The sequence below is a fragment of the Saccopteryx leptura genome, chromosome 2 (genome assembly GCF_036850995.1).
Source record: "Saccopteryx leptura isolate mSacLep1 chromosome 2, mSacLep1_pri_phased_curated, whole genome shotgun sequence".
Taxonomy (NCBI): domain Eukaryota; kingdom Metazoa; phylum Chordata; class Mammalia; order Chiroptera; family Emballonuridae; genus Saccopteryx; species Saccopteryx leptura.
This window is the reverse complement of record NC_089504.1, coordinates 44,253,882-44,281,738: the sequence shown is the minus strand read 5'-3', so window position 1 is coordinate 44,281,738 and position 27,857 is coordinate 44,253,882. Positions and strand designations below refer to the sequence as shown.

General features: G+C 43.8%; 2 protein-coding genes across 7 annotated transcripts in view; one reads left to right on the top strand and one right to left on the bottom strand.

The window, feature by feature from the left end:
* Positions 1 to 1,585: 1,585 nt before the first annotated feature.
* IDNK (IDNK gluconokinase) lies at positions 1,586 to 9,882 on the top strand. 5 transcript variants are annotated; one of them, XM_066367909.1, is made up of 5 exons: positions 1,586 to 1,689; positions 4,049 to 4,079; positions 4,422 to 4,508; positions 7,759 to 7,802; positions 9,156 to 9,882. In XM_066367909.1, exons 1-5 carry the CDS (start codon positions 1,640 to 1,642, stop codon positions 9,499 to 9,501), a joined length of 558 nt encoding a protein of 185 aa, XP_066224006.1. In that variant the 5' UTR covers positions 1,586 to 1,639; the 3' UTR covers positions 9,502 to 9,882. The 5 variants fall into 5 exon arrangements, with proteins under 5 accessions (XP_066224006.1, XP_066224005.1, XP_066224010.1 ...); XM_066367908.1 differs by having other exon boundaries at positions 9,129 to 9,882; XM_066367913.1 differs by having other exon boundaries at positions 1,599 to 1,689; positions 4,426 to 4,508.
* Positions 9,883 to 22,591: 12,709 nt separating this feature from the next.
* Positions 22,592 to 27,857, bottom strand: part of UBQLN1 (ubiquilin 1) — a 67,863-nt gene continuing 62,597 nt past the window's right edge. For both annotated transcript variants that reach the window (XM_066367906.1, XM_066367907.1), the window contains 3 exons: positions 26,984 to 27,099; positions 26,547 to 26,715; positions 22,592 to 24,596 (listed from right to left, as the gene is read on the bottom strand). In XM_066367906.1, coding sequence (XP_066224003.1) covers positions 24,444 to 24,596; positions 26,547 to 26,715; positions 26,984 to 27,099 — 438 coding nt within the window. In that variant the 3' untranslated portion in view covers positions 22,592 to 24,443. The remainder of the gene's footprint in view (positions 24,597 to 26,546; positions 26,716 to 26,983; positions 27,100 to 27,857) is intronic.

Below are 27,857 nucleotides of genomic sequence, written 5' to 3'. Positions count from 1 at the left end.
TGTTGCTTTAACAGACCCCACCTGCACCTCTGTAAATACACCTCTGTTAACCCTTTGCAAATGACCCAACTTGAGTGTGCTGTTTCCTCCCACCACCTTGACTAGTACAGCAAATTGGAGGCCCTTGGATATATCTTGAGAGGGGAAATCTGGGGAGCAGAACCAGCCTTTCTTCTAATCATTCTGATTTGAACATTGAAAGACATGAGAACTAGATTTTTTTGTTGGAGCTGGTCAAGCAGAGCACAAGTTACAGTGTTTGCTAATACAGCTACTCCCTACAGACTGCTAGCACATGAAGGGGAAGACTCATCTTTGGAGTCTGGGCTGGTAGATGCTAAGGAATGGTCATTGGCGGTAACTGAACTGTAAGAATTTAGACCAGTCACTTCCTCTCTCTAGGTCTCAATTTCTTCATCTGCAACAACCCTATCCAGGAACACTGAATTCGCCCTCACTCTGGCTAAGTAAAAAAGACAAAGTCAGGGTAATTAAAATATTCATTAAGTAAATTCTTTTTTCTTTCTTTTTTTTTTTTACAGAGACAGAGAGAGAGTCTATCTCAAAGAGAGGATAGATAGGGACAGACAGACAGGAATGGAGAGAGAAGAGAAGCATCAATCATTAGTTTTTCGTTGCAACACCTTAGTTGTTCATTGACTGCTTTCTCATATGTGCCTTGACTGTGAGCCTTCAGCAGACTGAGTAACCGCTTGCTTAAACCAGCAACCTTGGGTCCAAGCTAGTGAGCCTTGCTCAAACCAGATGAGCCTGCGCTCAAGCTGGCGACCTCCGGGTCTCGAACCTGGGCCCTCCACATCCCAGTCTGACAGTCTATCCACTGCACCACCGCCTGGTCAGGCTCATTAAGTAAATTCTTTATGTCAACTTTATTGTTTCAAGGACACCAAGTAACATGAACTTGGAAGGAGATTAGGCAGACTGTCGCGGGAAGTGCTTGAACTCCCAATATTTTAAATGACGTGTAATTAATACATTATTTTAAAGCAAATGGGCCCTTCAAAGAGGCGCTCCTTAAGTAATTTACCAGAGAACAGAGGCAGGTAAATAGCAGAACCCTACACCATGACATGTACTATTATGGTCTAATCTATATTGGACACCGAAAGATGTCCGCCTCACATTATTGTGACAAATTGCCAGGTTACAAAACATGAAATGCATAATCCCACTTTCATAAATATTCATACCCATCTACCTACACGGGATGGGAGGTCATTTGGGAACATGATGCGTATTGCCAGAGGTGTGGGAAAGTGTGAATTTATTATCTGCTTACTCCTTTTACAGTAATGTTTTAAATAAATGAAAACTATTTCCATTCGGCGTTGGAGGAGCGAGAGAGTCTGGCCGGCGAGGGCGAGGCTCCACTGCGGCTGGCCGAGAAGGGCCGAGGGAAGAGGACGCAGGTGGACGGCCCCGGGCCAGCTCCCCGCCCCACACCCCTGGCCCCACACCCCTGGCTCCGCTTCCTGCCGCCGCGGCCCGCGGTTTAGTGGGCGTGGCTGGGCCGGGGACAGGGGGCGGTGTGCCCTGCCCGCGTGCGGCTCCGCCCTCCGCGCCAGGGAAGGCGGGGCGGGCGGCCCGGAAGACCGCGGGAAGGAGCCGGACTGGGGCCATGGCGGCGCCAGGAGCGCTGCTGGTCATGGGCGTAAGCGGCTCGGGAAAGTAGGTCCGGGACGGCAGCGGGCGCGGGGTGGCGTTGGCGGCCAAGCCCGTTTTCGTTGCGTGCCCGCGGCCACGGGAAGGCCCGGGGGGGATGCCCCTCAGCTCCGCAGTAAACTGAGGCCCCGGCACTTGCTCCCTCTCCCCACCTTCCAACCTTCTCGTCCGGGGGCACCTGGCGCGGCACCACGTCCGAGATCCGGGGTCTCCTAGTATCTACAGAGAAGCTCTGGCGAAAGCCCTTTGTAAAGAGGGGTCTGCTGGGGTACCTGGAGCGCCTGGCGCGGCCATCAGTGCCCGTGGGCCCCGGGTTGGCAGAGCAAGGAGGGTGCAAAAGCCGAAGCGCGGGGGCAAACCTGGTCCCAGGCTCCTCCAAACCTTGGGCAGGCTGGGCAGAGCGGCAGCTCCCTCCTTCTAGTTCCCGGCTTTCTGATTAGATTTTGGACCTCGAATTTAACCTTGTTTCCGCGTGTGTGATCAGCGTTTGTCAGCTAAAGCTGAAGGAGTCCGTGTCAACATGCAGGGGGGCTCCTGACGGCTTGTAAGGAAGGAGGAACACTGGTTACCACAAAGCCCCTGCCCGCCCTGGTGGTACAGCTTGGGGGCTTGGGCGCTAGCCTTTGGCTTCAGAGTAGAGGCTCCCAGGGGTAGTCAACCTTTTTATACCTACCACCCACTTTTGTATCTCTGTTAGTAGTAAAATTTTCTAACCGCCTACCGGTTCCACAGTAATGGTGATTTATCAATTAAGGAAGTAACTTTACTTTATAAATTTATAAAGCAGAGTTAGAGCAAGTTAAAACATATAATAATTACTTACCAAGTACTTTATGTCAGATTTTCGCTAAGTTTGGCAGAATCAATCTTTTTTTTTTTTTTTTTTTTTTTTTACAGAGACAGAGAGTCAGAGAGAGGGATATATAGGGACAGACAGACAGGAACGGAGGGATGAGAAGCATCAATCACTAGTTTTTCATTGCACATTGCGACACCTTAGTTGTTCATTGATTGCTTTCTCATATGTGCCTTGACCGCGGGCCTTCAGCAGACCGAGTAACCCCTTGCTCGAGCCAGCAACCTTGGGTCTAAGCTGGTGATCTTTTACTCAAACCAGATGAGCCCGCACTCAAGCTGGTGACCTCAGGGTCTCAAACCTGGGTCCTCGGCATCCCAGTCCGACGCTTTATCCACTGCGCCACCACCTGGTCAGGCCAGAATAAATCTTTATAAAACAACTTACTATAGTTAAATCTATCTTTTTATTTATACTTTGGTTGCTCCGCTACCGCCCACCATGAAAGCTGGAACGCCCACTAGAGGGCGGTAGGGACGAGGTTGACTACCACTGGACCAAAATCTGTGCGGTATATCAAGAAACACAACCACTGCAGCATTCCATCAGGAGGCAGCAAAAGACAGAACTTCACTAAAATATAACCTTCAAAGGCCTGCAGTATTTCTGAATTAGCAATTGCCCGTATGGTCAGGTGTATATTATAGACTCTTTCTTGCTCCAGGAAGGTGGTTTTAGCTTTCCAAAATTATTGTGGCATTTTTAACCTCACACCTTGAGAAATTAAAATAATTTGAGGAATCTTGGAAGCTGAGATTGTATGAGATGAAGACGCTGGAGAATGTGAGACTGGCGTGATGGGATGGGGGCCCTAGGTCTTGCTCTGCTGCTGCTTGGTTATGGAGCTTGGGACAGGACCCTTCTCTGCTTTGGATCAGATGAGGGGGGTTCTGAACCAGATAATTTATATGGTTATGATGGTCATGCACTCAGTATTTAATGAACTCAACCCTTCAGCCCCATGGATAGCTGGAGAAAGGGCATTATAGGCAGAGAGAATGGCAATGCGGCTTGGTCTCTTAGTGGACCAGCAGGGAAGCCATTATGGCTGAATGATGGGAGATGAGGTCAGAGAAACAAGGCAGATGAAGAGAAGTAGTCATATGCTGGAGGTGTTTTTAAGGCACAACCAAAAAGCTGTGTTGATAGACTGGATGTAGGGTATGAGGGAGAGAAGAGTCGAGGATGATTTCAAGATCTAATTGATCATGTTATTATTTTTCTCAAAAAAATGAAAACATAGAACAGGGTCAAAAAGACTTCCAGAGTTTAATGAAAGCTTATATATTGCTTTGGAGGGGAAAATTAGTGGTAACTGGCTAGTCATTTCATTTAAATTCCTGGAGAAAACTAAAGTCAGGCTCTAGGCTCCAGGGTCAAGAGCATCCCTCTCACTGCTTCAATATCATCATTATTGTTTTCATACGGGCGGGGCAGCCACCCTTGGAGGGAAGAGGCACCACATAGGTTGGGAAAGCAGTCGTTTGAACATTTGTGTCCTTTCCACAGATCAACCGTGGGTGCCCTGCTGGCATCAGAGGTAACCTGTCCTAATGCCTCCCTATTACAAGTCCCATAGTATCTCCTGGCTTCTCTTCCTTTCCCCACCCTTTCTTCTGGCCAGCAGTGGTTTGTTAAACTGCCCACAGCACCTCCATAGCGCTGTTAAAACAATTGGAGCAACTCTGTCTTTCTCTTTGGTGATTACAAACAGGGATGAATGAAATATTGAGCCGCAGCAGCCCCCTGAACAGGGGATCTTGAAGAGGCATCCTCGACCCTCCCCCTGAACCTGGGGGGTTGTCCTTGGGCTGCTGGTACAGAGGGTGGCTGGGTGGGCCACACTGCCTGCCACATACTCCCTTTCCCTTTGTTCTTAAAGCTAGGGTGGAAATTCTATGATGCAGATGACTATCACCCAGAGGAAAATAGAATGAAGATGGGAAAAGGGATTCCGCTGAATGACCAGGTGATGTTCACCGTTTCCAACACCAATATTCCAGCTAGGTGACGCAGGTTGAAATCTTTGCAGCACTTGGTATATTCAGTTCCTGAGTCATGACGTAACTCAGAGTGCTCCACAAGCCAGGCACAGGGGGGTCTCAGCTAACCTTAGCTTTGACCCTGAACTTAACTCAACCTCAGGAATGATGTACCCACTCTCTGCCCCAAATTGGGCAGGGTCTGCCAGACAGTGTTGAAGAATTCTAATGTGCAGAAAGTACATTAGAAGTTCAGACTTCCCTTCCCAGGTTCTATCAGCGTGCCACTATCCTCAGACTCTGGCATCCACCCCAAACCAGCAATCCTTGCAAATTCAAGCCTGGCCCTTTGGAAGTTTCCCACCAATTTCAGGGTCAAGACCAAACAACCTAAAGTCCTGAATGTGGGCAGTTAGGCCAGAATGACCTTGCAACCCCTCCCCTCTCTCCCACTTTCGGCTGCTCCTGCTGTGCTTCTTCCCAGGGCCTTTGCACCTGATGGTCCCACTGCCTAAAATGTGCTTCCTTTTCCTCGCCACCAAGTTAACCTGCTTGTTCTTCACATCTCAGCTCCCTTGCCACTTCTTTAAGGAAGCCCTCCCTGACCTAAAGTAAAAGCTCCTAGAATAAACCATGTCCCAGTTGCAGTTTGACATTTGGTGGTGTAAGAGCTTGATATTTATCTCTGCAACTAGACTACCTACAAAAGGGCAGGGACTGTGGCCATTTCTGTAACCACTGTATATCCCCAGAGCCTGATACATAGTATAGGTCTGAGAATATTTGTGGCACATTTGTGAGTAAATGAATGAGAAGTAAATGAATGAATAGCATTTCATCCCCATATGCACCGTCACAAGGCCTTTTCCTAGAGGGCTCCCTCAAGCCAGATTTACAACTGGATTCACTGGCTTAACCACAGCCCAGGAGACAGTGATGGCAGGGTCAAGTCCAGGTCCACAGAGGAGGGGCCCAGCCAGGCCCACATGGCAAGTGTGTCCAAAGGGCAGGACAGAATGGAACTGGCCAAAGACCAGCACTTGTTTTCACTCTCTGTGAACCTGGCTCATGCCCAATTGTGTCCCCAACATCTCACTCTCTTCCCTTTGTCCTGCCTTGAAGGACCTGAGTTGCTAAACCATTAATGGGTCTAATCCCAGAGCACTCTAAGGGCGCACTTCCCTGTTTCAGAAAGTGCAGCTTAAGTTTGAGATGATTCAAGCCTTGAACCATCAAAATTAAGTTCACAACATATGACTTATGCTAGAGATAATAGACCTAACAGATAATAGGAAACAGCTCTCCCGCTAAACCTGTGTGACCTATGGCAAACGGGGCAGTCTCTCCGTGCCTCATTTTCCTCCCCTGAAGTAGGGTTGGTACCACTTCATTGGATTCTTAAGAAGATTAAATAATAGAAAAAAAATATGCAAAGACAAGTGCCCAAATTTTCAATAAGTACCACTTTTATTTAGTCTTGTTGCTAATCCCGTGTCTACACAGACATGTATATGTAATGTGAGCCGTTTCAAGTGTGGAGGGGGTGCCTGTGCCCGTGTTACGTTTCCCCTTGGTGACCTGCAGATAATGGCAAAGTCAAAGAACGACGTAAAGCAGCCCAAATGGACAGATTTTAAAGTGGCATTTAAATGTCCTTCCTTGTTCAAAAGTGAGGCTCGGTCAATGGGCAGTAGGGAAGGGGAGTAGGGTTCTGAAGAGGAGTGAAGTGCGTAGAACACAAGATTTATCAGTTACTGGAGGAAAACAACAGATTCCTCAATATATTCAGGAGAAACTGCGAGTTAGCCGGTCTTTGGAGAGATGCAGGACAGAAAGGCGGAGAACAGCAGGTGGTTTACCTTCTTGACAAGAGCCCAGCAAAAGTGGGGGCGAAGGGGAAGAGCAAGAACCTGACTTGAACATGCCAAGGGCTCCTTAAGGCTATTTAAATAAAATCTAACTCCAGTTCCTGGGTCACAGGGCTACATTTCAGGTGGTCAATAGCCTCATGTGGCTGGTGGCTACCAATCCACATGGTGCAGATGGAGAACACAGTAGAAAGTTCTGTTGAACAACACAGTTCTAGAAAGAGAAGTTATTAGCATGACGACGATGGGAACAGTCATGAACTTCTGAGCTCCCAGTCAGCGAGTCCCCACAGGGGCCTGGCAGCCACAGTCACACTGCAGCAGACTTCAACTTCAGTCTGTTTAAAAGAGATTTTTTTTCTGTGAAATTGTACACCCGAAACCTGTATGACTTTGTTAGTGAGAGTCACCCCTATAAATTAATGAGAAATTTTTTCCTGGTTATAAATGTTAATACTTATCTGGTATAGAAATTTTGGACAGTGCTGAAAAATTCTTTCACAGAATATACCACCCTTGGTTTCATCTTCCAAAAATACCTACTGATTGAATTTTGGAGCCCCCCCCCCCCATTTTAGGTGTATATTCTTTTTACAAGCATTTTTCCCTCTATGGTCCTAAATTCACTTTTCCACCAGGGAAAATGAGTTCCTTTCCCCTTCCCCTTTCCTCCCGCTCTGCCGTCCCTCTCTGCCCTCCCCCTCTCTGCCTCCCCTGGAGTACTAGATACACTCCACCTCCACATGTTCCTCTGAGCTCCATCTCCCTTTCACCCTTTAACCATCATCCCCTTCCAAAGGACACTTTATTTCTCTAGATGTTTTCATCAGATCACTGAAACCATAGGCCCAAGAATCCTTCTTTGTCCTCACGATGTTCTGACTTAACGCTCGCTCGGTACAGCATTCATTGTGCCCACTACTTCCAAGCACTTGGCCGGTGGTGGGAGACATACCATTCCTCCCTCCCACCCTTGCATGTAGGAACTATCAGAAATGAGACGACCCTGAACATCAGGTCCAGCAGCAGGTTCTCACAAGTCACTAAAATGGTCGGAAACTGTAAAAATAAAATTAAGAAATAAAAATTAGCACTCATAAGTCACTTATAAATTAGAAATGGAAATATAAAATATTTAAAAATGTATGACAAAACTGTAACAACCCAAATTTATGGGTACCCTGAAACCTGACCCAAGAAAATGTTTCTGTGCTTAACTGCCCAGTGATGTGACCCTCAGCCTCATGTATGGCCTACTTCTCAAAGCCACTAAGATCTCTCTGGACTTTAACATTGAGGAACAAGATTAACTATGTCTGTATAGACAAACAATACTTGGAAAGTCACTTTGCATTTGTTTTCATTTCAGGACAGAATTCCATGGCTTTGCAACTTGCATGACATTTTACTAAGGTAAGAGCATCACTCTTGGCCTGAGCCAGTGAATAAAGACCCATCAGAAAGTACAAGAAGGCCCTGGCTGGTTGGCTCTGTGGTAGACCATCAGCCCGGCATGTGGATGTCCCAGTTTGATTCCTGGTCAGGGCACAAAGAAGTGACCATCTGCTTCTCCCTCCCTCCCTCCCTCCCTCCCTCCCTCCCTCCCTCCCTCCCTTCCTCCCTCCTTCCTCCCTTCCTTTGTTCTTTCTCTCTCTCTCTCTTTTTCTTTCTCTCTCTCTCTCTTTCTCCCTCTCTCCCCACCCCCCGGGACTAGAGCAAGTTGACCTCAGATGCTGAGGATGGCTCCAGTGGCCTCTGCCTCAGGCACTAAAATAGCTTGGTTGCAGAGCAACAGAGCAACAGCCCCTGATGGACAGAGCATCACCCCCTTGTGGGCTTGCCAGGTGGAATCTGGTGGGGGGTGCATGCGAGAGTCTTACCTCTCTGCCTTCCTTCCTCTCACAAAAGAAAAAGATACAGAAAAAGAAAAAAAAACACTCCTGAAATCACAACTGACTGATAATAAAGGATCCAAGAAACAGAATGTGTTCCCATTAGATAACCAGATAACCAACAATGATTTCAGTCATCACAGACATAGGGTTGAGTTGGGTTCTGGAGACAAAGCTAGGTAGGCAGCTCCACAATTACTAGCTGGGAATCTTAGCCCCCAGGGCTTCTATGAGCCTGTTTCATTTGAAGAAAGAAAAAAGGGGGGAAGAGGGTTAAATAGTTCCTAGTCACAGATTATTGTGAAGAATTAGCAAGATGAAGTGTAAGTAGTATTTTGAACAGTATCAATACATAAGTGCTCGAGAAAAACGGTAACATGCCGCCGCTGCGCCGCGTCCTACATCCACAGGAGCCAGCACTTCCCGAGCGCTCGCTGTGTACCCCTGGGCAGGTCCTGAGCGGCCCCCTTTAACATGGTGAGGGAGGTACACACCTTGCCCAAGATGTTCAGTTCACTAGTGGCAGATCCACACCTCAAAGCCAGGGCTGCCTGAACCTGGACCACCATTTTCTAACACCTGGCACTGGCAAGGAAGTAGTGCTGGGCTCCACCTAGAATTGACACCAAGTGTTTTAAATGTCTTCATTCTTTTTTTTTTTTAAGATTTTATTTATTCACTTTAGAGAAGGGGGGAGAGAGAGGACGGGGAGGAGCAGGAAGCATCAACTCCCATATGTGCCTTGACTGGGCAAGCCCAGGGTTTCGAACCGGCGACTTCAACATTCCAGGTTGACGCTTTATCCACTGCGCCACCACAAGCCAGGCTAAATGTCTTCTTTCTTTAGCGCTTCCTCACCCCCCTTTGTCAACAGAGATGTAGCCTCTGGACAGCATGTGGTTCTAGCCTGCTCGGCTCTGAAGAAAGTGTACAGAGACATCTTAATACGAGGGAAAGCCGGTGCGCCTCAGAAACGTGATGAGCCCGGGGAGGAAGGAGCGCTGGCCGAGGTGAAGCTCCTTGTGGTCTATCTGGCTGGGTCATTTGAGGTCATCTCTGGACGCTTACGCAAAAGAAAAGGACATTTCATGCCCCCTGAGTTACTGCAATCCCAGTTCGATACTTTAGAGCCCCCATCAGCTCCAGAAAATTTCATCCAAATCAGTGTGGACAAGGATCTTTCAGAGATAATTGCTGCAGTTATGAAGACTGTAAAATGAAATGCAAGTTGCTTCCTATCAGTGGTCCAGAAGAGAATTAGGCATACACTTCTACCCCATCCCAGACCATGTTCCCGTGTTCCAGCATCTTTATTGGTACTGTACTCTAAATTCCAAGGTTTTAAACCACGATGTCTAGAGATATATGCTTGTTCAGGTGTAATATTAGTAATTTGTGATACTCGTGTCATCATGCTCTGACACATGGGGGGGGGAGGGAGTTGAAAGTAAAGCTTCAAATTGAAATTTAAATTCATGTGACCCAGTCAGTCGGTCAGAGGATATTATATAATCAGTCCTGAAATTACTACCTTATTTACAACATTCTTGATCATACTGTATTCTGACAAATAAATGAAACCTCTTGGCATCCTTTGGAAATTGGTCTTGGGAGCAGAAACATGTCCAAAATCCACCACTCACCAGCAAGTCATTTCACACCTGATACACACAGACAAGCAAATGAAAAGCACATGTAGTTCACAGATATACAAAACTACAAAAATGGAAGTTGAGTGAATGAAGCATGGGGCTTGCTGACCCACTCTGCCCATCTCCATTTTACAGAGGCCTCTGAGACCAAGCTGGTGTCGGCCTACCAGCCCTCTAAAAGCCATCAGTGACAGTCACTAGGCGAAGAAGGAACGCCAGAGCTGCTCTTGCCAACACATGACACGAAACCTTCCAGTGGGCAGCCACGTGCCAGTGGCAGAGCAGGAAGCCAGAGGTGCTGGTGCGCTGCTGGCAGGCAGCTTCCTTGCACCAGCTAGGGCACCAGCCAGGGAAGCTGCCATCGGGCCAGCCTGGGCTGGGCCTGAGCCCTTCCGCGATGGGGCTCCAGGAAGACAGGAAGACGCTTCCTTATCCCTCTGTCCTAGCCAGGGCCACAGCACTCAGCCACTCTACAGGGCTACTGGTTCGCTCTGCCAAAAAGTGACTTTTGGAACCAATGACCCGTGTCCTTTCACAAGGTTATGCGGTTTTGTCCCAGGAACTACAAGTAGAATGCCTGCAGAGGAGGCCAGGTACTGGAAGGGCCCTTCTGGGTGGATGGACCTTGCTTAAGAAAACGTGCAGGCCTGAGTTTTCTTTGCTGGCAGTCTTGGGGCGCCTGCTGCCTGGCTTCACTTTACGTCAACCCTCATATTTAGGGTCCAGTCAACATACCCCAGCTGGATGAGAGTCGTCCCCCAGTCACAGAGGAAGGGCTCAATCAGTCCACTGTCCTCAGGGAGTCCATACAGGTACTGTGATGGGTCTGAGGACCTGTAACACAAAGCCCGGGCTTCCAGGGGGCTTAACTTGGCAGTGGAAAGACAAGGGAGCTCGTGTCATCTGACACAGGCGGGAGTTCTCAGTGAAGACAGCTCTTCACTAGAAAGCACTTGTTTTCACATATTCCACTGGGCATTCATGTAGCACCAAATGAAACAACCTCTTTATAACTGTAAGAGCACAGAATCTGTTTTATACAGAAATAACAATATTTTTGGTTTTAATATTCAAATCTTTAAGAATACAAAAAAGGGACAGTTGTATTTCATTTTATTTTTAACTTGACAAAGAGTTGTTTTTCATTTCAGAAAAATCATATTGCATTTGTCATGAATACAACACATCTGCCTGCATTTGTAATTCTCCATTCAGTGATCTGCCGATGGACACAACTACTACATCATGTCTGTCTAGTGTAGCCATTACATGTTGAAGCCTATTCATGTATTACAAGTTTCTTTCCTTTTTTTCCTTTGTCCTTTAGAGTTAGGCCATGAGTCTGGTAGGCTTGGGTACTACTACTGCTCTAATGTCCCCAAGCATGGCAGCAGGGAGGCCAAGGGGTGAGCAAGTACTGCCCTCTAGTGGAACACAAGGACACAGCAAGCACAAATTGCCCTCCCAGTACTGAGAACCTGACCACACCCCTGCGCAGCCTCTCTGAACTGGGAAAAAGGAGCAGGCGAGAACTTTCTGAATATGGCTCAAAACAGCTGCCAATGAAAGATGTCCTCAACCCTGCAAATACCACGTAGCAACCTCTCTGGCAGGGCTATCTTGCACCCCTCCACTAAAGGAAGTCTGTATTAAACAATTTTCTCTCCTATAAAATGAGGACACCAACCATCCCCCATAGGATTGTAAGAACTGAGATAATACATGCAAGGTGCGGAGACCAAAACCTGACACACTATTCAGCAAACATCAGCTCTTGTTACACTTGTCAACCCCTGGAGTCTGAGGGAGTGTGGCCATAAGACAAAAGCTCCCACTCCTGTTATTTTTATGGTGGGGAGCTATGAACCCATTCTAAGTATTTGAATCTTTTTTTGGGTGTGTATGTGACAGAGACAGAGACACAGAAAGAGGGACAGATAGGGACAGACAAGGAGATGAGAAGCATCAGTTCTTCGTTGTGGCACCTTAGTTGTTCATTGATTGCTTTCTCATATGTGCCTTGACCAGGGGGCTCCATCAGAGCCAGAGACCCCTTGGTCAAGCCAGTGACCTTGAGCTCAAGCCAGCAACCTTTGGGCTCAAGCCAGCAACCCTGCACTCAAGCTGATGAGCCTGCACTCAAGCCAACTGAGCCCATGCTCAAGCTGGCAACCTCAAGGTTTTGAACCTGAGTCCTCTGCGTACCAGTCCAATGCTCTATCCACTGCGCCACCGCCTGATCAGGCTAAGTATTTGAGTCTTAAGACTTCTTTCTTAGTCCCTGCCAGGATCTCCTTCCACCCTTCCCCAATCCTTAACTAGGTCAAGTTAGATGTTTTAGCAGCATTATTCACAATATCCAAATGATGTGTCTGTCAACCGATTCATGAATAAATGCAGTGTATCTATACAATGGAATATTAGTCAGACATAAAAGGAAAGAAAGTAGCCAGACCAGGCGGTGGCACAGTGGATAGAGAGTCAGACTGGGATGCAGAGGACCCAGGTTCAAGACCCCAAAGTCGCCAGCTTGAGCGCGGGCTCATCTGGCTTGAGCAAAAGCTCACCAGCTTGGACCCAAGGTCGCTGGCTCAAGCAAGGGGTTACTCGGTCTGCTGAAGGCCCACGGTCAAGGCACATATGAGAAAGCAATCAATGAACAACTAAAGTGTTGCAACGTGTAATGAAAAACTAATGATTGATGCTTCTCTTGTCTCTGAAAAAAAAAAGTACTGAGACACACTACAATATAGATGAACCTAGACTTAGTGAAGGAAGCCAATGCAAAGGGCCATATATTATATAATCTCATTTATATGAAATACCCAGACTATATAAATCCATAGTCAGAAAGCAGACTAGTGGCTGCCAGGGGCTGGGGTAAGCAGGGAATGGAGAATGAGTGCCTGAGGGCTACTAAAAGTTCTGGGGGATTATGGTGGTTGTACAACACTGTGAATGTACCATAAAATGGTTTTAATAGCGCCCTGCCAGATAGCTTGGTTGGCTTAAAGCGTCATCCGAAGCATAGAGGTTGCCAATTAGATCCCCGGTCAGGGCACATACAGGAACAGATTGATAATCCTGTCTCTTTCTCCACCCCCACCCTCCGCCTCACTCACTAAAAAACCAATAAATAAATTTTAAAAATTAAAGATTTAAAAAATAAAAAAGTTACAATAGTAAGTTGTCATATCTATATTAGCACAATTTTTAGCAAAAAGAGAACCACAAGAGCCAAGCCTACCTCAACCTCACTAACCTTATTACCACATGCTTGCACAGCAGGCTAGAATGCACGCTACCTTTTGGAGAGACTTTCTCAAATAAAAGGAGCTCAGACAAGCATACCTAGTTCCTTCTACAATGTTCAACAAGCAGTTAAGTCAGTACTCCCTCAGAAAAAAGTGAACAGTGGAGAAGAAAAATGTGCTCCTGCAAAATTTTCCCAACCTGGGATCATAGTGTGTAGTAGATTAAATTAATTATAAATTCACAAATTCTTTGACATTCTACCCATCAAGTGGCGGGGCATATGACCCTCACTCTGGGCAAGATAAAACTGCTTGACCATGAGAATACAGGAGAAATGACACTAGGCCAGTGTTGGGCCCAGACCTTAAACAACTGACAGCTTTCATTTTTTTCAAACTACTTGCTCTTGAAACCTACCTATGATGTTGTAAGAAAGCATAAGTAGTCCTGTGGAAAAGGTCCATGTGGAGAGGGACTGGGACCCCCACTGCACTACCAAATGAAGGCATGTAGCAATTACACAGCCAAGTGAAGAAGCCCGTTTCAATGTAAACTCTCCAGACCCAGCAAGTTGCTCCAGTGGTATTCACCTGAGCAGCGCCAAAGTCCCTCATTTGTGAATAAAATAAATGAAGGCTTTTGTTCTAAGACCCCAAGCTGTGGGGTAGTTTGTTATAAAGCATTAGATAACCACAACACAGGAAAGTCCCTTCACTTTCTGGAAAGTATAAGGAGCGGAGAACATGCCTGAATAGGTTTTCTTGTTTTTGTTTTTTAATCTAGCTTGAATACACAACTGCTACTTTTTATACTCCATTCAAGAACTAGGCCCCACATTGAGCTCTGGTCTTCTGAAGGAAACACCACTGGGAGCTCCTCTATGCACTTACCTGTTCTTAGCATAGAGTGGTTAACACAGGCTGGGTTGTGGAGCTGGGACAGGGCACCTAATAATTAAGGAGTCTGAAATACAAATGTTAATAGGTACAAAATGCAATTACCGTGTGAGGATGTGCTTCATCACAGCGTCTCAGCTCTGGAAGAACATGCAAGCTCATTCTAGATTATCTCACTGAAGCAAAAATGTTGGGAGGGGGCTGCCAAAGAATTGACCACAAATTGTAGTTTGGGTGGGCTGGGAAGGTGCCACCTCTGCTGACACGGAAAAGCAGCTCCGAGACAAATGGTGACTGGAAAGAGAAATCTTCTCCCTCACATTTTATTTAGTTCCTGTAACACTGGTGCTTATTTATGTATTAAATCTATTCTTGGGATCAAAAGGTAGTGATAACTGCTTTCTCTGCTTTTTTTGATAGAAAACAATTACTTCACACTCTCCTCTTAAATCAAGTCTCTCTCTACCCTCTAACAGGATCATTCCCATTAGAATACAAGCATGCTACGTCCTAAGGAGTGGGGGGAGGGGATGCAAACGTGGGTTTACAGTTGTTCATATGGAAAATAACACAGTAATTCATAATGAATCATCAATGACGGTCCTTCCTTTTATTAAATCCATGTTAATAAACAATCCATGAAAAGCATCTGAAGTAACTATTTAATACAGTTCATTTACCATCTTTATCCTTGTGAAAGGTCTCATCACTTGTTTTAAAGACCCCCCTTGGTTTTCACCTTGCCACCTGCCTGTTGATCTCTGTTAGCTTCCTCTCATCTCCCTGAACTGCAAGTTGGAGTAAACTAGGGCTCGATCTTCCCAAAGTGTGTTTATCAATATTCTCCTTCTAAAATACATCTAGTCTGGAATTTTCAACCTTGGCCCTATGAAAACTGTATTTTTGTTGTTTGTTTTGTACCACTTTTTAAAAATTCTATGTACCTTTTATTGAATTCTTTAATTTCAGGCTCTGGCCGGTTGGCTCAGTGGGTCTAGTGTTGACCTGGCGTACAGATCCGGGTTGGGCCCCCTGTCAGGGCACACATGAGAAGCCAACATCTGCTTCTCTTCCCCCCCCCTTTCACCCTTCCCTCTTCACCTCTCGCAGCCAGTGGCTCAGCTGAATTGAAGATCAGCCCCGAGTGCTGAAGATGGCTCAGCTGATTTGAGCATCCGCCCTAGATGGGAGGGGTTGGATGGATCCCAGTCCAGGCACATGCAGAAGTCTAACTATTTCCCCTCTTCTCACTTAAAATATTTTTTTCAATGACCCTCCCCCATTTCCTCTCTCCTTTGGCAACCATAAATCTGTTCTCTAGATCTTTGTATGCGTTGCTTATTCGTTTGTTTTTAGATTGTACATGTAAGTGAAATCATTATTTGTCTTTCTGATTTCATTTAGCATAATACCCTTGTTGTTGATAAAGGCAACATTTTATTTTTATATTGCTCAGCAATATTCCATTTTACATGTACATTAACATCCTTAACCATTCATCTGTGGACACTTAGGTGGCTTCCATTTCCTAGCTATTGTAAATAACGCTGCAATAGCCTGACCAGGTGGTGAGAGTGTCGGCCTGAGACACTAAGGACCCAGGTTCAAAACCCTGAGGTCACCAGCTTGAGCACAGGCTCACCAGCTTGAGTGCAGGGTTGCTGGCTTGAGCATGAGATCATAGACATGACCCCATGGTTGCTGGCTTGAAGCCCAAGGTTGCTAGCTTGAGCCCAAGGTCACTGGCTCAGCTGGAGTCCCCCAGTCAAGGCACATATGAGAAAGCAATTAATGAACAAAAGTGCCGCAACTATGAGCTGATGCATCTCCTCTCTCTCCCTATCTGTCCCAGTGTGTCCCACGCCCTTGCTTGCTCTTAAAAGTAATAATGCTGGACTAAACTAAAGCTATATATATTTGGTTCTCATTCCTCATATGGGGCACCATTTGTCAGAGACAATGACTACTTGGAGACCACACAGAGTGCACCAAGGAACCTAGGGGAGACCACCTCACAATCCCCATACAGGTTTCATGAGATGGCCCTGACCCCCAGTCCTTATGGGTATTTATTGATATACACAAATAGAAGCAGGGACAAGAATGAGGAAGTCAGGAAGGGAAACTTCTTTAGAGCAGATAAAGGGGCAATGGAGCAGCTCAAATGTACCTACCCACTGATTAATCAGAACTGCTAATTTTATCCCTATGTGCTGCGTTCAGCATAGTACTGTATTCAGTACTTTTATCTGTAAAGCCACTGTGGCTTTTGCCTCAGGGCACTGAACTCTGTCCCTGTTCTATGTTCCTATTCAGGGCCTCTACACATACATATTTTCAAATTGATGTTTTGTTTTCTTCAAATAAAAACCCAGAAGTGAGACTACTTGATTGTACAGCAGCTCTGTTTCTAATATTAGGAATGTCCAGTTTTCCATGGTGGCTGCATCAATTTGCATTCTGACCAACAGTGTACAGGGGTTTTCTTTTCTCCACATTCTCACCAGCACTTGGTGTTGTTGTTGTTTTTTAATTTTTATTTATTTTTTACAGAGACAGAGTGAGTCAGAGAGAGGGATAGACAGGGACAGACAGACAGGAACGGAGGGAGATGAGAAGCATCAATCATTAGTTTTTCATTGCGCGTTGCAACACCTTAGTTGTTCATTGATTGCTTTCTCATATGTGCCTTGACCGCGGGCCTTCAGCCGACTGAGTAACCCCCTGCTGGAGCCAGAGACCTTGGGTTCAAGCTGGTGGGCTTTGCTCAAACCAGATGAGCCCGCACTCAAGCTGGTGACCTCAGGGTCTTGAACTCGGGTCTTCTGCATCCCAGTCTGACACTCTATCCACTGCGCCACCGCCTGGTCAGGCTGTTGTTGTTTTTGATGATACCCACTATTACCAGTGTGCAGTAGTATCTCATTTTGGTTTTAATTTGCATTTCCCTGGTGATTAGTGATGTTGAGCCTTTTTTCATGTCGTGGGCAATCAGTATGTCTTCTTTGGAGACATGTCTACTCAGGTCCTCTGCCATTTTTTATTGGATTATTGGGTTTTTTTGGTGTTACGGTAAGTTGTGTGAGTTCCTTATGTGTTTTGGATATTAATTTCTTATTGGGTGTGTCCTTTGCAAATATCTTCTCCTACTCAGTAGGTTCTGTTTTGGCAGGTTTTTATGTGATGTACTCACACTTATTTTCTTTCATTGCATTTGCCCAACAAATCGTATCCAAAAAGATATTGCTAAAAAGCCCATGTCAAAGGCCCTGGCCGGTTGGCTCAGCAGTAGAGCGTCGGCCTGGCGTGCGGGGGACCCAGGTTCGATTCCCAGCCAGGGCACATAGGAGAAGTGCCCATTTGCTTCTCTACCCCCACCCCCTCCTTCCTCTCTCTCTCTTCCCCTCCCGCAGCCAAGGCTCCATTGGAGCAAAGATGGCCCGGGCGCTGGGGATGGCTCCTTGGCCTCTGCCCCAGGCGCTAGAGTGGCTCTGGTCGCAACAGAGCGACGCCCCGGAGGAGCAGAGCGTCACCCCTGGTGGGCGTGCCGGGTGGATCCCGGTCGGGCGCATGCGGGAGTCTGTCTGACTGTCTCTCCCCGTTTCCAGCTTCAGAAAAATACAAAAAAAAAAAAAAAAAGCCCATGTCAAAGAGTTAAGAAATTTTATGGTTTCAGATCTTACCTTTAAATCTTTAATCCATTTTGTGGTTTGTGGTTTTTATTTGTTTGTTTGTTTTATTTTTCCCAAGTTAGAAGCAGGGAGGCAGTCAGACTCCTGCATGCATCTGACAGGGATTCACCCGGCATGCCCACCAGGGGGGCGATGCTCTGCCCATCCGGGGCACTGCTCTGTTTTGGCAGAAGCCATTCTAGCATCTGAGGCAGAGGCCATGGAGTCATCCTCAGTGCCCGGGCCAACTGTGCTCCAATGGAGCCTTGGCTGCAGGAGGGGAAGAGAGAGATAGAGGGGAAGGAGAGGGGGAAGGGTGGAGAAGCAGATGGGCGCTTCTCCTGTGTGCCCTGGCCGGGAATCGAACCTGGGACTTACACACGCTGGGCAGATGCTCTACTGCTGAGCCAACTGGCCAGGTCCTGTGTGTTTTTTGATATAGTAAGAAAGTGGTCCAATTTCATTATCTGCATTTATCATCCCGTTTTCCCAGTACCACTTACTGAATAGACTGTCTATCCCATTACCTCCTGTATCAGAAATTGACCTTATAAGCAAGGATTTATTTCTGGGCTCTCTGTTCTGTTCCATTAATCTATCTGTTTTAATGCTGATACCACACATTTTTTATTATTGTAGCTTCGTAGCGTAGTTTGCTATCAGGAGTGTGATACATTCTATTTTGTTCTTAAGGTTTCTTTGGCTATCTGGGGATTTTTGTGGTTCCATAAAATTTAGAATTCTTATTCTGGTTCTGAGAATGCAACTAGTTATTTTAATAGGGATTGTACTAAATCTTTATATATTGCTTTACATAGTAAAGACATTTTAACAATATTAATACTTCCAATCCATGAGCATGGTATATCTTCTCATTTATTTGTATCCTTTTCAATTTCTTTCTTCAATGTCTTACAGTTTTCAGAGTAACAAGTCTTTTACCTAGGTTAAATTTACTCCTAGGTATTTTACACTTTTTGATGCAAATGTTGATAGGATGGTTTTCTTAATTTCTCCTTTTGATTGTTACGAGTATACAGAAATGCTACAGATTTCTGTGTATCAATTTTATATCCTGCAACTTTACTGAATTCACTTATTCTAATAGTTTTTTTGGTGCAGTCTGTAGGGTTTTCTATATATAGTATAATGTCACCTACAAATAGAATTATGTTTTTTCCCTTTTTATAGATGTATTTTATTTTTTCTTTTCCCATTGCTCTGGCTAGGAATAGTAACACTATGTGGAACAGAAGTGGTGATAGTGAGCGTCCTTGCCTTGTTCCTGATCTTAAAGGAAAAGCATTTAGCTTTAACATTCTGGCCCAGAGCGCTCTTTGTTGTGGGAGACTGTCCTGTGCAATCACAGAATGTTAAGCAACATTCTTGGCCTTGACTTACCAGATGGCAATAGCATGATGTCACAAAGATGTGTCTCCAGATATTGCTAAAAGCCACCTGGGGCCGGCGGGGAGCAGGGGGGACTGCTTCTGTTGAGATCCACTGATCTTGTTCTTTGCCTTTAATTTTTATTTATTTTTTTTTTTTTTACAGAGACAGAGAGTGAGTCAGAGAGAGGGATAGACAAGGACAGACAGACAGAAACGGAGAGAGATGAGAAGCATCAATCATTAGTTTTTCATTGCGCGTTGCAACACATTAGTTGTTCATTGATTGCTTTCTCATATGTGCCTTGACCGCAGGCCTTCAGCAGACTGAGTAACCCCTTGCTGGAGCCAGCGACCTTGGGTTCAAGCTGGTGTGCTTTTCCTCAAACCAGATGAGCCCGCACTCAGGCTGGCAACCTTGGGGTCTTGAGCCCGGGTCCTCTGCATCCCAGTCTGATGCTCTATCCACTGCGCCACCACCTGGTCAGGCGTTCTTTGCCTTTAAATACCAGCTAAATATACTGGCAGTTGTAAAACTTCTCTATAGCCTGAACCTCTTCCTCAACTGCCCTCTCTTTCTCTGCACTTATATGCATATCAAGTACCTCCCACTTAATATGTCAAAACTAAACCCAAGTTACACTCCTCCCCATATAAGCCTCCCTACCTTGTTTCCCTTGCATAACAATTGATACCTCTCTAGCTCTTAACTTGACCACTTTTTTATCCATCAGTATATCATGCAGGCTTTGCCTTCAAAACATACCTCAAATCTGACTTTTTACCACCCCCACTCCCCACTGTTACTAACCTAGTCTAAGCCCATACAATCTCTCACCAAACTGTCTCTCTGCTTCCACCCTGGCTGCCCTATCCCAGGTCTCCTGTGAAACCTTATTAGAACTGCAAGTTCCCCTTCAACCTCAGAACTAGTAAATCAGAACTCCTGAGGATGGAACACAGAAACGGAATTAGGTCCTCCACATTAAACAACTAAACTATTCCCCTACCCCCATCTCTCCAATTATCTAAACCAGTGATTTTCAACCATCAATCTGCAGACCAGTGCTAGTCCACAAAAGAATTAACCACCCTGACATTATATGAAGATTATAGAGTCTAGATTGGCAGTTGAAAACCACTTTCTCCTTAGCTCACCTTGCAGTCATACCGAACTCTCTATATTCTAACACACTCAAGATACTCATATAACAGAGCATTTTCATTAGCTGTACGTATCTTCCCTGGAAAATTATTCACCCTCCCAGACATATTCTTCAAGTCTGTTTAAATGTCACCTTCTCATTGAGGCCTTTTGTGACTAGTTTATATAAAATAAGACCACCTTCTTCCTGAACCAGCGTCCTTACTCTTAAAATTTTTCACCAAAGCACCTGTCACTACCTACCAAGGTATATATGTGTTTTATTGTCTGTCTGCCTACATTTTACTATGTAAACCCCATATAACAGAACTTTATTTACTGCTGCAGTTTCAGCAACCAGAAAAAGAACCAGATGTTTAACAGATGTTCAATAAATGTTGACTTTCTGAGGCAATGACTGCTTATAGTCGATTACAGGAAAAATATAAAAAGTTGAGAAAAAACAATGTTATTTAAGTAACTACTAACAAGAAATTTCATCAGAAAACCAAGACCACCAAAACTGTAAGGAGAATGAGAGGAACTAAATGCAGCAGTTGACAGTAAATGCTAATTAGTTCTTTCAGAGTAAATCAATCACTGATTAGCAAAGTTTAGGAAGACTTCAGAACTGAGCCCAGAAGGAAAGTACGTTGATGTAAACTGAAGAAGACAGATGAAATTCCAGAGAAAATGACATGTGCAATACCAGGGAACTAGAGATTTGCTAATTCTAGTTTATCCCAAGTGTGTTCATTGGAAATAGCATTACCTTAAAGAATAGTCAAGTGAAAGGATGGGACAAGATAGAAAAAAGGCTGAATTAAACAACTTTAAACAGGCTTCTTTTAACACAAGACTTCTTGTTGACTTTAACATTTCTATATTAACCTCTAAGACAGAAAGTACAGTATGCAGTACTTCCCTGCCTTAATCACATACCTTTTTTGTTTAGGTCAAGCAAACAGACACGTGGCCTAGCTTCACTTTTATCACTAATGTTAGTGACATTTTTTTTTTTTTTCCTGAAGCTGGAAACGGGGAAAGACAGTCAGACAGACTCCTGCTTGCGCCCGACCGGGATCCACCCAGCACGCCCACCAGGGGCGACGCTCTGCCCACCAGGGGGCGATGCTCTGCCCCTCCGGGGTGTCGCTCTGTTGCGACCAGAGCCACTCTAGCGCCTGGGGCAGAGGCCAAGGAGCCATCCCCAGAGCCCGGGCCATCTTTGCTCCAACGGAGCCTTGGCTGCGGGAGGGGAAGAGAGAGACAGAGAGGAAGGAGGGAGGGGGGTAGAGAAGCAAATGGGCGCTTCTCCTATGTGCCCTGGCCGGGAATTGAACCCGGGTCCCCCGCACGCCAGGCCGACGCTCTACCACTGAGCCAACCGGCCAGGGCCGTTAGTGACATTTTTATCTGTCCTATTTTGCTATAATTGCCTATTAAGTTAACATAGTAATGTCTCCCCAAAGAAAAGACCCCTTTTATTACTATATGTAAGCCAAATCAAACTCCCAATTCTGAATGCACAGAAGTAGGCTGAAAAATATCACAAAATTCAACTTAGGAAATAAAATCCTAAAATTTCACCACTCCATTTTTTTGTTCAATTTGTAATAATCCAATATAAGAACAATTTAAGCCTATAGTATTGTGTATTTTTTTGAAGATTTTATTTATTGGTTTTACAGGGGAGAGGTGGGTAATGAGAAGTAGTTGCTTCACTCTAGCTGCTCATTGTTGTCATATGTGCCTTGACCAGGCAAGCTCAGGATTTCGAACTAGCAAACTCAGTAGTCCAGGTCGGCACGCTATCCACTATGCCACCACAAGACAGACTTAAGTGCCTTTTTAATGCTTTTGAGAATTTTAAGTATTTTGAACTCCTCAAAAGATAGTCAGGTCTAAGATAAACATATTAGAAACAAACAAACAAAAAAACCCCATACCACCACAGCAGCTGAAAGATACTGAAGGAATCACGCAGCCCAGTGTGCCACATAGGCCTCACCACCACTTTTATAATAAAGAAATTATGATGCCTTTACTCAGCGTCATATAACTAGTCAGGTACTAAAAAAAAAGAAGCAGAGCCCAGGTCACCTAATTTCCACTTGGCTATCTTTTAAACAAATAATACTTTCTATAGCCATGCACATGTTTTAATGGGGGGAAACTTTAAAACTAATAAAGAATCATCTAAAGCATGATAAACTCTGAGGTAAATCAAGTCTTTAAAAGACATGGTTAAAGAAAGTAAAGACATCTTTTTCTTTCTACAAAAGAAGCAAGACAAACCAAATGTAAAAGCTAGAGATTTATTGTTAATTTTGTGATTAATAAACTGTCAAATTGGGTATGACACTATCCCACACTGTACACCACCATTCACCAGTACAAAAAATTTTAAACCAGACTGAGGCATAAGGCAGAGAGAGCAAAGACACATGAATATCATCCTTAACAACTTCCTGTAGCCATGCCTCCACCTTGACCTTCTCAACATGTTTTCCTCCTGGAGAAAGTGTCAGAATAGTGCACAGGCTAGTAGGCACCCTGACCTCTTTTTACCCTTTTAAATAGCAAGTAACTTACAGAAGTAATGGAATTCAAGCTGTATTTCCCGTGATTTTATTGGTCTGAACTCATTTTAGGTAACTTTAACATTTTACTTTCCTGTACATGAGATACTACAGTGACCTAAGAGAATACTGAACTGGAGTCAGCCAAATATATTACTGACCCCAAAGTTATGTTTTAATTGGTCCTAAAGGAATGTACCACACCAACAATTTGAGAGGCAAACAGAACTTCTCTGGGCAGGAAAGAAAAAAGCTGTAGAACAGCCAAGTGTACTCAACATTGTTAAAACGGCTCTTTGTTTTTCACCCCTGAATGATAACTTGTTTACTACACTATATGCACAGAAATCCTAACAGAATCTTGATTGCCAGTATTATTTAGGCTGGCCCAATCCAGGACAGATCCCAACCCCCTCCCCCCAAGTTCCCCTTCTCTGAGGCTCTGAAAAGCACAATATTTAACTATTTCTTAATAAAACTACCAAAACACTTCAGAAACAAGTAGTTCACAAATCATTTCAAATTCATGTATGACCTGTGCATGAGAAATCTGATAAACCCAAAAGATAGTTCTATTTTTATATGGCAATTAAAGATAACAAACATCAAGACACTTTCAGTGAAAGCAACATTTCTATTACAAACTGTAATGCCTGTTAAACTACCTCTGGGAGAAGCTGAAAAATCCTAGGCAAATGCACTTTTGGGTTATACTACAGTGCTCCTTCAGTCTGCACAAAGAGTAAGGTAATTTACAATCAATCAGTGAATGTTGAGACAATGTTACATTATGTTGTCCGTACAATTAAATGTCCATAAAGTTATAACCAGAACCAGATTTTTTTTTTTTTTTTTTTTTTTTGCTGTATATTCAACAAACCTGACTAACTGGCACTTTTGTTGAGAGATGTTTATCAAAGATGCTGTAAGATTCTACACAATTAGAAATACTTAACTTTAAAGTATTTCCTTATCTTTACTTTTTTGGTTACAAGTGTTTTGCTCAGATAATCAACTGCAGTGTTTCTAGAAATGCAGTCCCAAATGTGCATAATTGACTGTATACAAATAAAGTAAAACTGTCAGTAGTATAAATCTTACAGCATTTTGTTAGCAAAAATACATGCCAAAGCCAATAAGCAATATTGTACCACAAATTATAGAGCGCAAATGATTTGCTTCTTTTAATGCATTTATTCTACATAAATTACTACCATAGGCTAATGTTTAAAAAGCAAATAAACTGAACAGATGCAGGACAAAAAATAAATTGTTCACCTAACTATAAAAGGTGATTTAAAAAAAAAATACAATTAATGCAGAAGTGTTTTGATGCATGCAGTAGCCTTAAATGAAAAAGCATTGATTCCCATTGTTCCACCAAAAGAAAATAAAACAAAACAAAAACAGAGAAACCCACACATCTTACTGCACTCCACCTTAAAATGCATCATATTGGGTTTGATTATAACAGCACAGAATTCCAAAAGTCAAAATGAAATAAAGCAAGTATTTTAAAGATTTAAGAGCCGTTATCAAAAATAAATTACATTTTTCAAGATACAGAAATGCTGCTATGATGGCTGGGAGCCCAGTAACCTTTCAATAGCTGCGTTGATATCACCTCCTGTTGCTATCAGCGCTTGCAAGTTTGCTTCGCGGTTCAAAAATCCCATTGCACTGAGTTGTTCCAGTTGTTGCTGAAATCTGACTTCTGGATTCTGTAGCTGTTAAAGAAAAAAATAAATAGCCAAAACTTTGAGCTACAAAAGCACTGGCCTCTCTCTTGAAACAGTCTAAGCATATTTAAAAGTCCATTAGCACTTTGTTATTTTAAGTAGTCTAATTTATATATAAACAATCATGTCAAATAGCTCACATACTTTAAAAAATAGCTTAATAAGCCTCAATCATGATTTTACATTTCATGAACAAGCAGGAAATCTGTATATGCAAATGGTTTAGATGATTTATTTTGCAGCTATTGATCAACTGGGTAATTATAAAAGCCATTGTTCCTATATATAAAATTCTGATGTTCTAATGAGGCTTAGAATGTGAATTCAATTCCTGCATTGGCCACTCAAAATCTTCAAAAAAAGAGTTCCAGTTTCGGGTCCACAGATTATATCTCTGACGACTCAGCTGTGTCATATTTCTTCAGAAATGAGGTAAGACAAAAATACATAAATGATCAATCAACCCAGGCCAACCTAAGAACAAGGAGGTCAACTTATTCAACTTATTTAACAACTCTGTCCAACCTAGAACCTATTTTCTTTTTTCTTTTTCTTTTTTTTTTTGTATTTTTCTGAAGCTGGAAACGGGGAGGCAGTCAGACAAACTCCTGCATGTGCCTGACCAGGATCCACCCGGCACGGCCACCAGGGGGCTATGCACTGCCCATCTGGGGTGTCGCTCTGTTGCGACCAGAGCCACTCTAGCACCTGAGGCAGAGGCCATGAAGCCATCCCCAGCGCCCGGGCCATCTTTGCTCCAATGGAGCCTCGGGCAGGAGAGGAAGAGAGAAACAGAGAGGAAGGAGAGGGGGGGAGGGGTGGAGAAGCAGATGGGCGCTTCTCCTGTGTGCCTTGGCCGGGAATTGAACCCTGGACTTCCGCATGCCAGGCCGACGCTCTACCACTGAGCCAACCGGCCAGGGCCTAGAATCTATTTTCTTATTAAGACCATAAATATTTACTGTACTAAGCCAGAAGCTATGCTAGGTATCGGGAATAGAAATACAACAATTAAGATAAACCCTTGTCCCATTTATTATATTTAGTAAGGCTTAAAAATCAGAAAGCATGCTATAGTTTTGCCATGCCAAAGTTTGGAGGCAACCTTCTATATAACAGGTTTTAACTGCAATCATCTTTGTATAATGGCAGACTCTTGGTAAAGCCAATAAATGTTTCCATGCAATAACATTATTTTGAGCCCATATTTTTTAGACATATTTGTGAGGTGTGTACATGTAACACAAGTTAACCACAGGAGGTAGTTAGTGGTGGGCCAAGTGAGGTAGTTAGGATTTCTTTTTAACTGATTTTAGCAAGAGAGGAAGGCAGGGAAGAGAGAGAGGGAGAAAGAGAGAGGGAAGGAGAGGAAGAGAAAGAGGGGAAGAGGGAGGGAGAGTGAGAGAAAAAAAGAGAGAGAGAGGCAAAGAAAAAGGAACATCGATCTGCTCTTGTCACATGTGCCCTGACTCGGGACTGAACCAGCAACCTCTGTGCTTCTGGATGATGCTCAACCAACTGAACCATCTAGCTAGGGCCAGAATATTTTTTTAAGTCAAAATACAAAGACTAGAGTTGTTCAGGAAGTATTTGGGATAACTGAGTTTCATATTCCTGACAAACTTTTATAAAATTAACATATTTCAAATAATTTTCAAATAGAGACTCCAAAAAAAGAATGCATTTTAAAGGCATCTCCTAAAAACTAAGGCAAAGTTTTAGCATTTCTATAACTGAAAAGTATTCTTTAGTGTCTAATATACTAGCAAAGTTAACAATTTTGGCAATGCCTGCTTTAGAATCAATATTCTTAAGATTGTACTTCTGATTATAGTCTAACCCCAAAAGGACTGCCACTTTCTTTCCTTTGTCTTTTGAGAAGGGGAGGGGATTTCTAACATTAAAATGTGCAAAATGTGAGCAGAAAATAATTATTACCTGAGGATTCACTCCAACAAGAGCCTGCAGCATTTGTTGGATAAACTGCTGGTGTCCAGGTTCCGTGGTTCCTGCAGTGGGACTTGGGTTTTCACTAGGGGCAGAGCTAGAGCCATTGGTTCCTGAAGAGCCTCCAGTGCTTCCCAATGCCCCTAAGCCAGGATTAAACCTAGGGAGAGCACAAATTGGTAACATACCCAAATTCCTGCAAAACAAGAGGCCAGACCAGGCTAGCTGGTAATTATTAATCCCATTTTAACATAATATTAACTAAATTATACTCTGTAATTGTCATTTATAGACAATTTTTTTTTTAACTTTGAAAGCTCTGTCTTAAAATCAATCTCAATAAAAAAAGGCAAAATGAAAAGTCTAAAAGTCTCCAAGAGAAGAAGTAACTGTTGTGTACTTTCATCATCTTCCCCAAATAAGCCTACCCTGGAATGAGGCCGGGGGCTTCCGTTGCTAATGTCTGTAAACCCTGCTGAATCTGCAACAAGGCCTGCATTGCTCTAGGGTTTGACATCGCGGATAATGTATCAGGATTCTGCATCTAAGGAAGAAAGCAAGCCAGTGATTATGGGGGGGTTACAATCAGTGAAGGTAAAAGTTAAATGTTTCCTTTGTTGTTTCTGGAGATAAACCCTTACTGCTAGACACTAATAATCCATAATTTCTTTCCCAAAATAAACACAAACACCTCCTCTTTGACAGCAAACCTAGTGTGCAAATTGTTACTTGATCTCTCTCAAATCCATCATGAAAGCCAATTTTCATTATAAAAGACAATTAAGATTTCCTCTGAAAGCCACACCTGTTCTCTTTCTCCAACAGAAGATGAAAGTATTATTTCTATGAGACAACTCCAAATGCAGTTAATGTAAGTAACATGGTAATATGGTGAAAGCCACATATTCCTCCTGACCAACTGTTATCTGTTGCTGATGTAACAATTTTACCAGTAAACTACACTCTAAAACAGTACTTCCAAATTTGAAGTTAATACATATGTCCTGAGTTCAGCTTCACGAATTCCAAATACACACCAACTGACTGACCAATAGCTTACGTCATTATAATAGATCAAGAACACTAACAAATCTTGGATAACAGTTTACAGGCCTAAGACTCATTTATGTAATATTTAAAAGCTCTAGAACTACCAAGACTGACTTCAAAACACTAAGACTGACTTATTTTGTCTTTTTAAAATAATGAAATCAACAGCAATTTCAAGTACTTTTTAATAATAAAATCTTCCTGATATGACAACACTGCCCCTTGAAAAACAGGCATTGTACTCATTTGGAG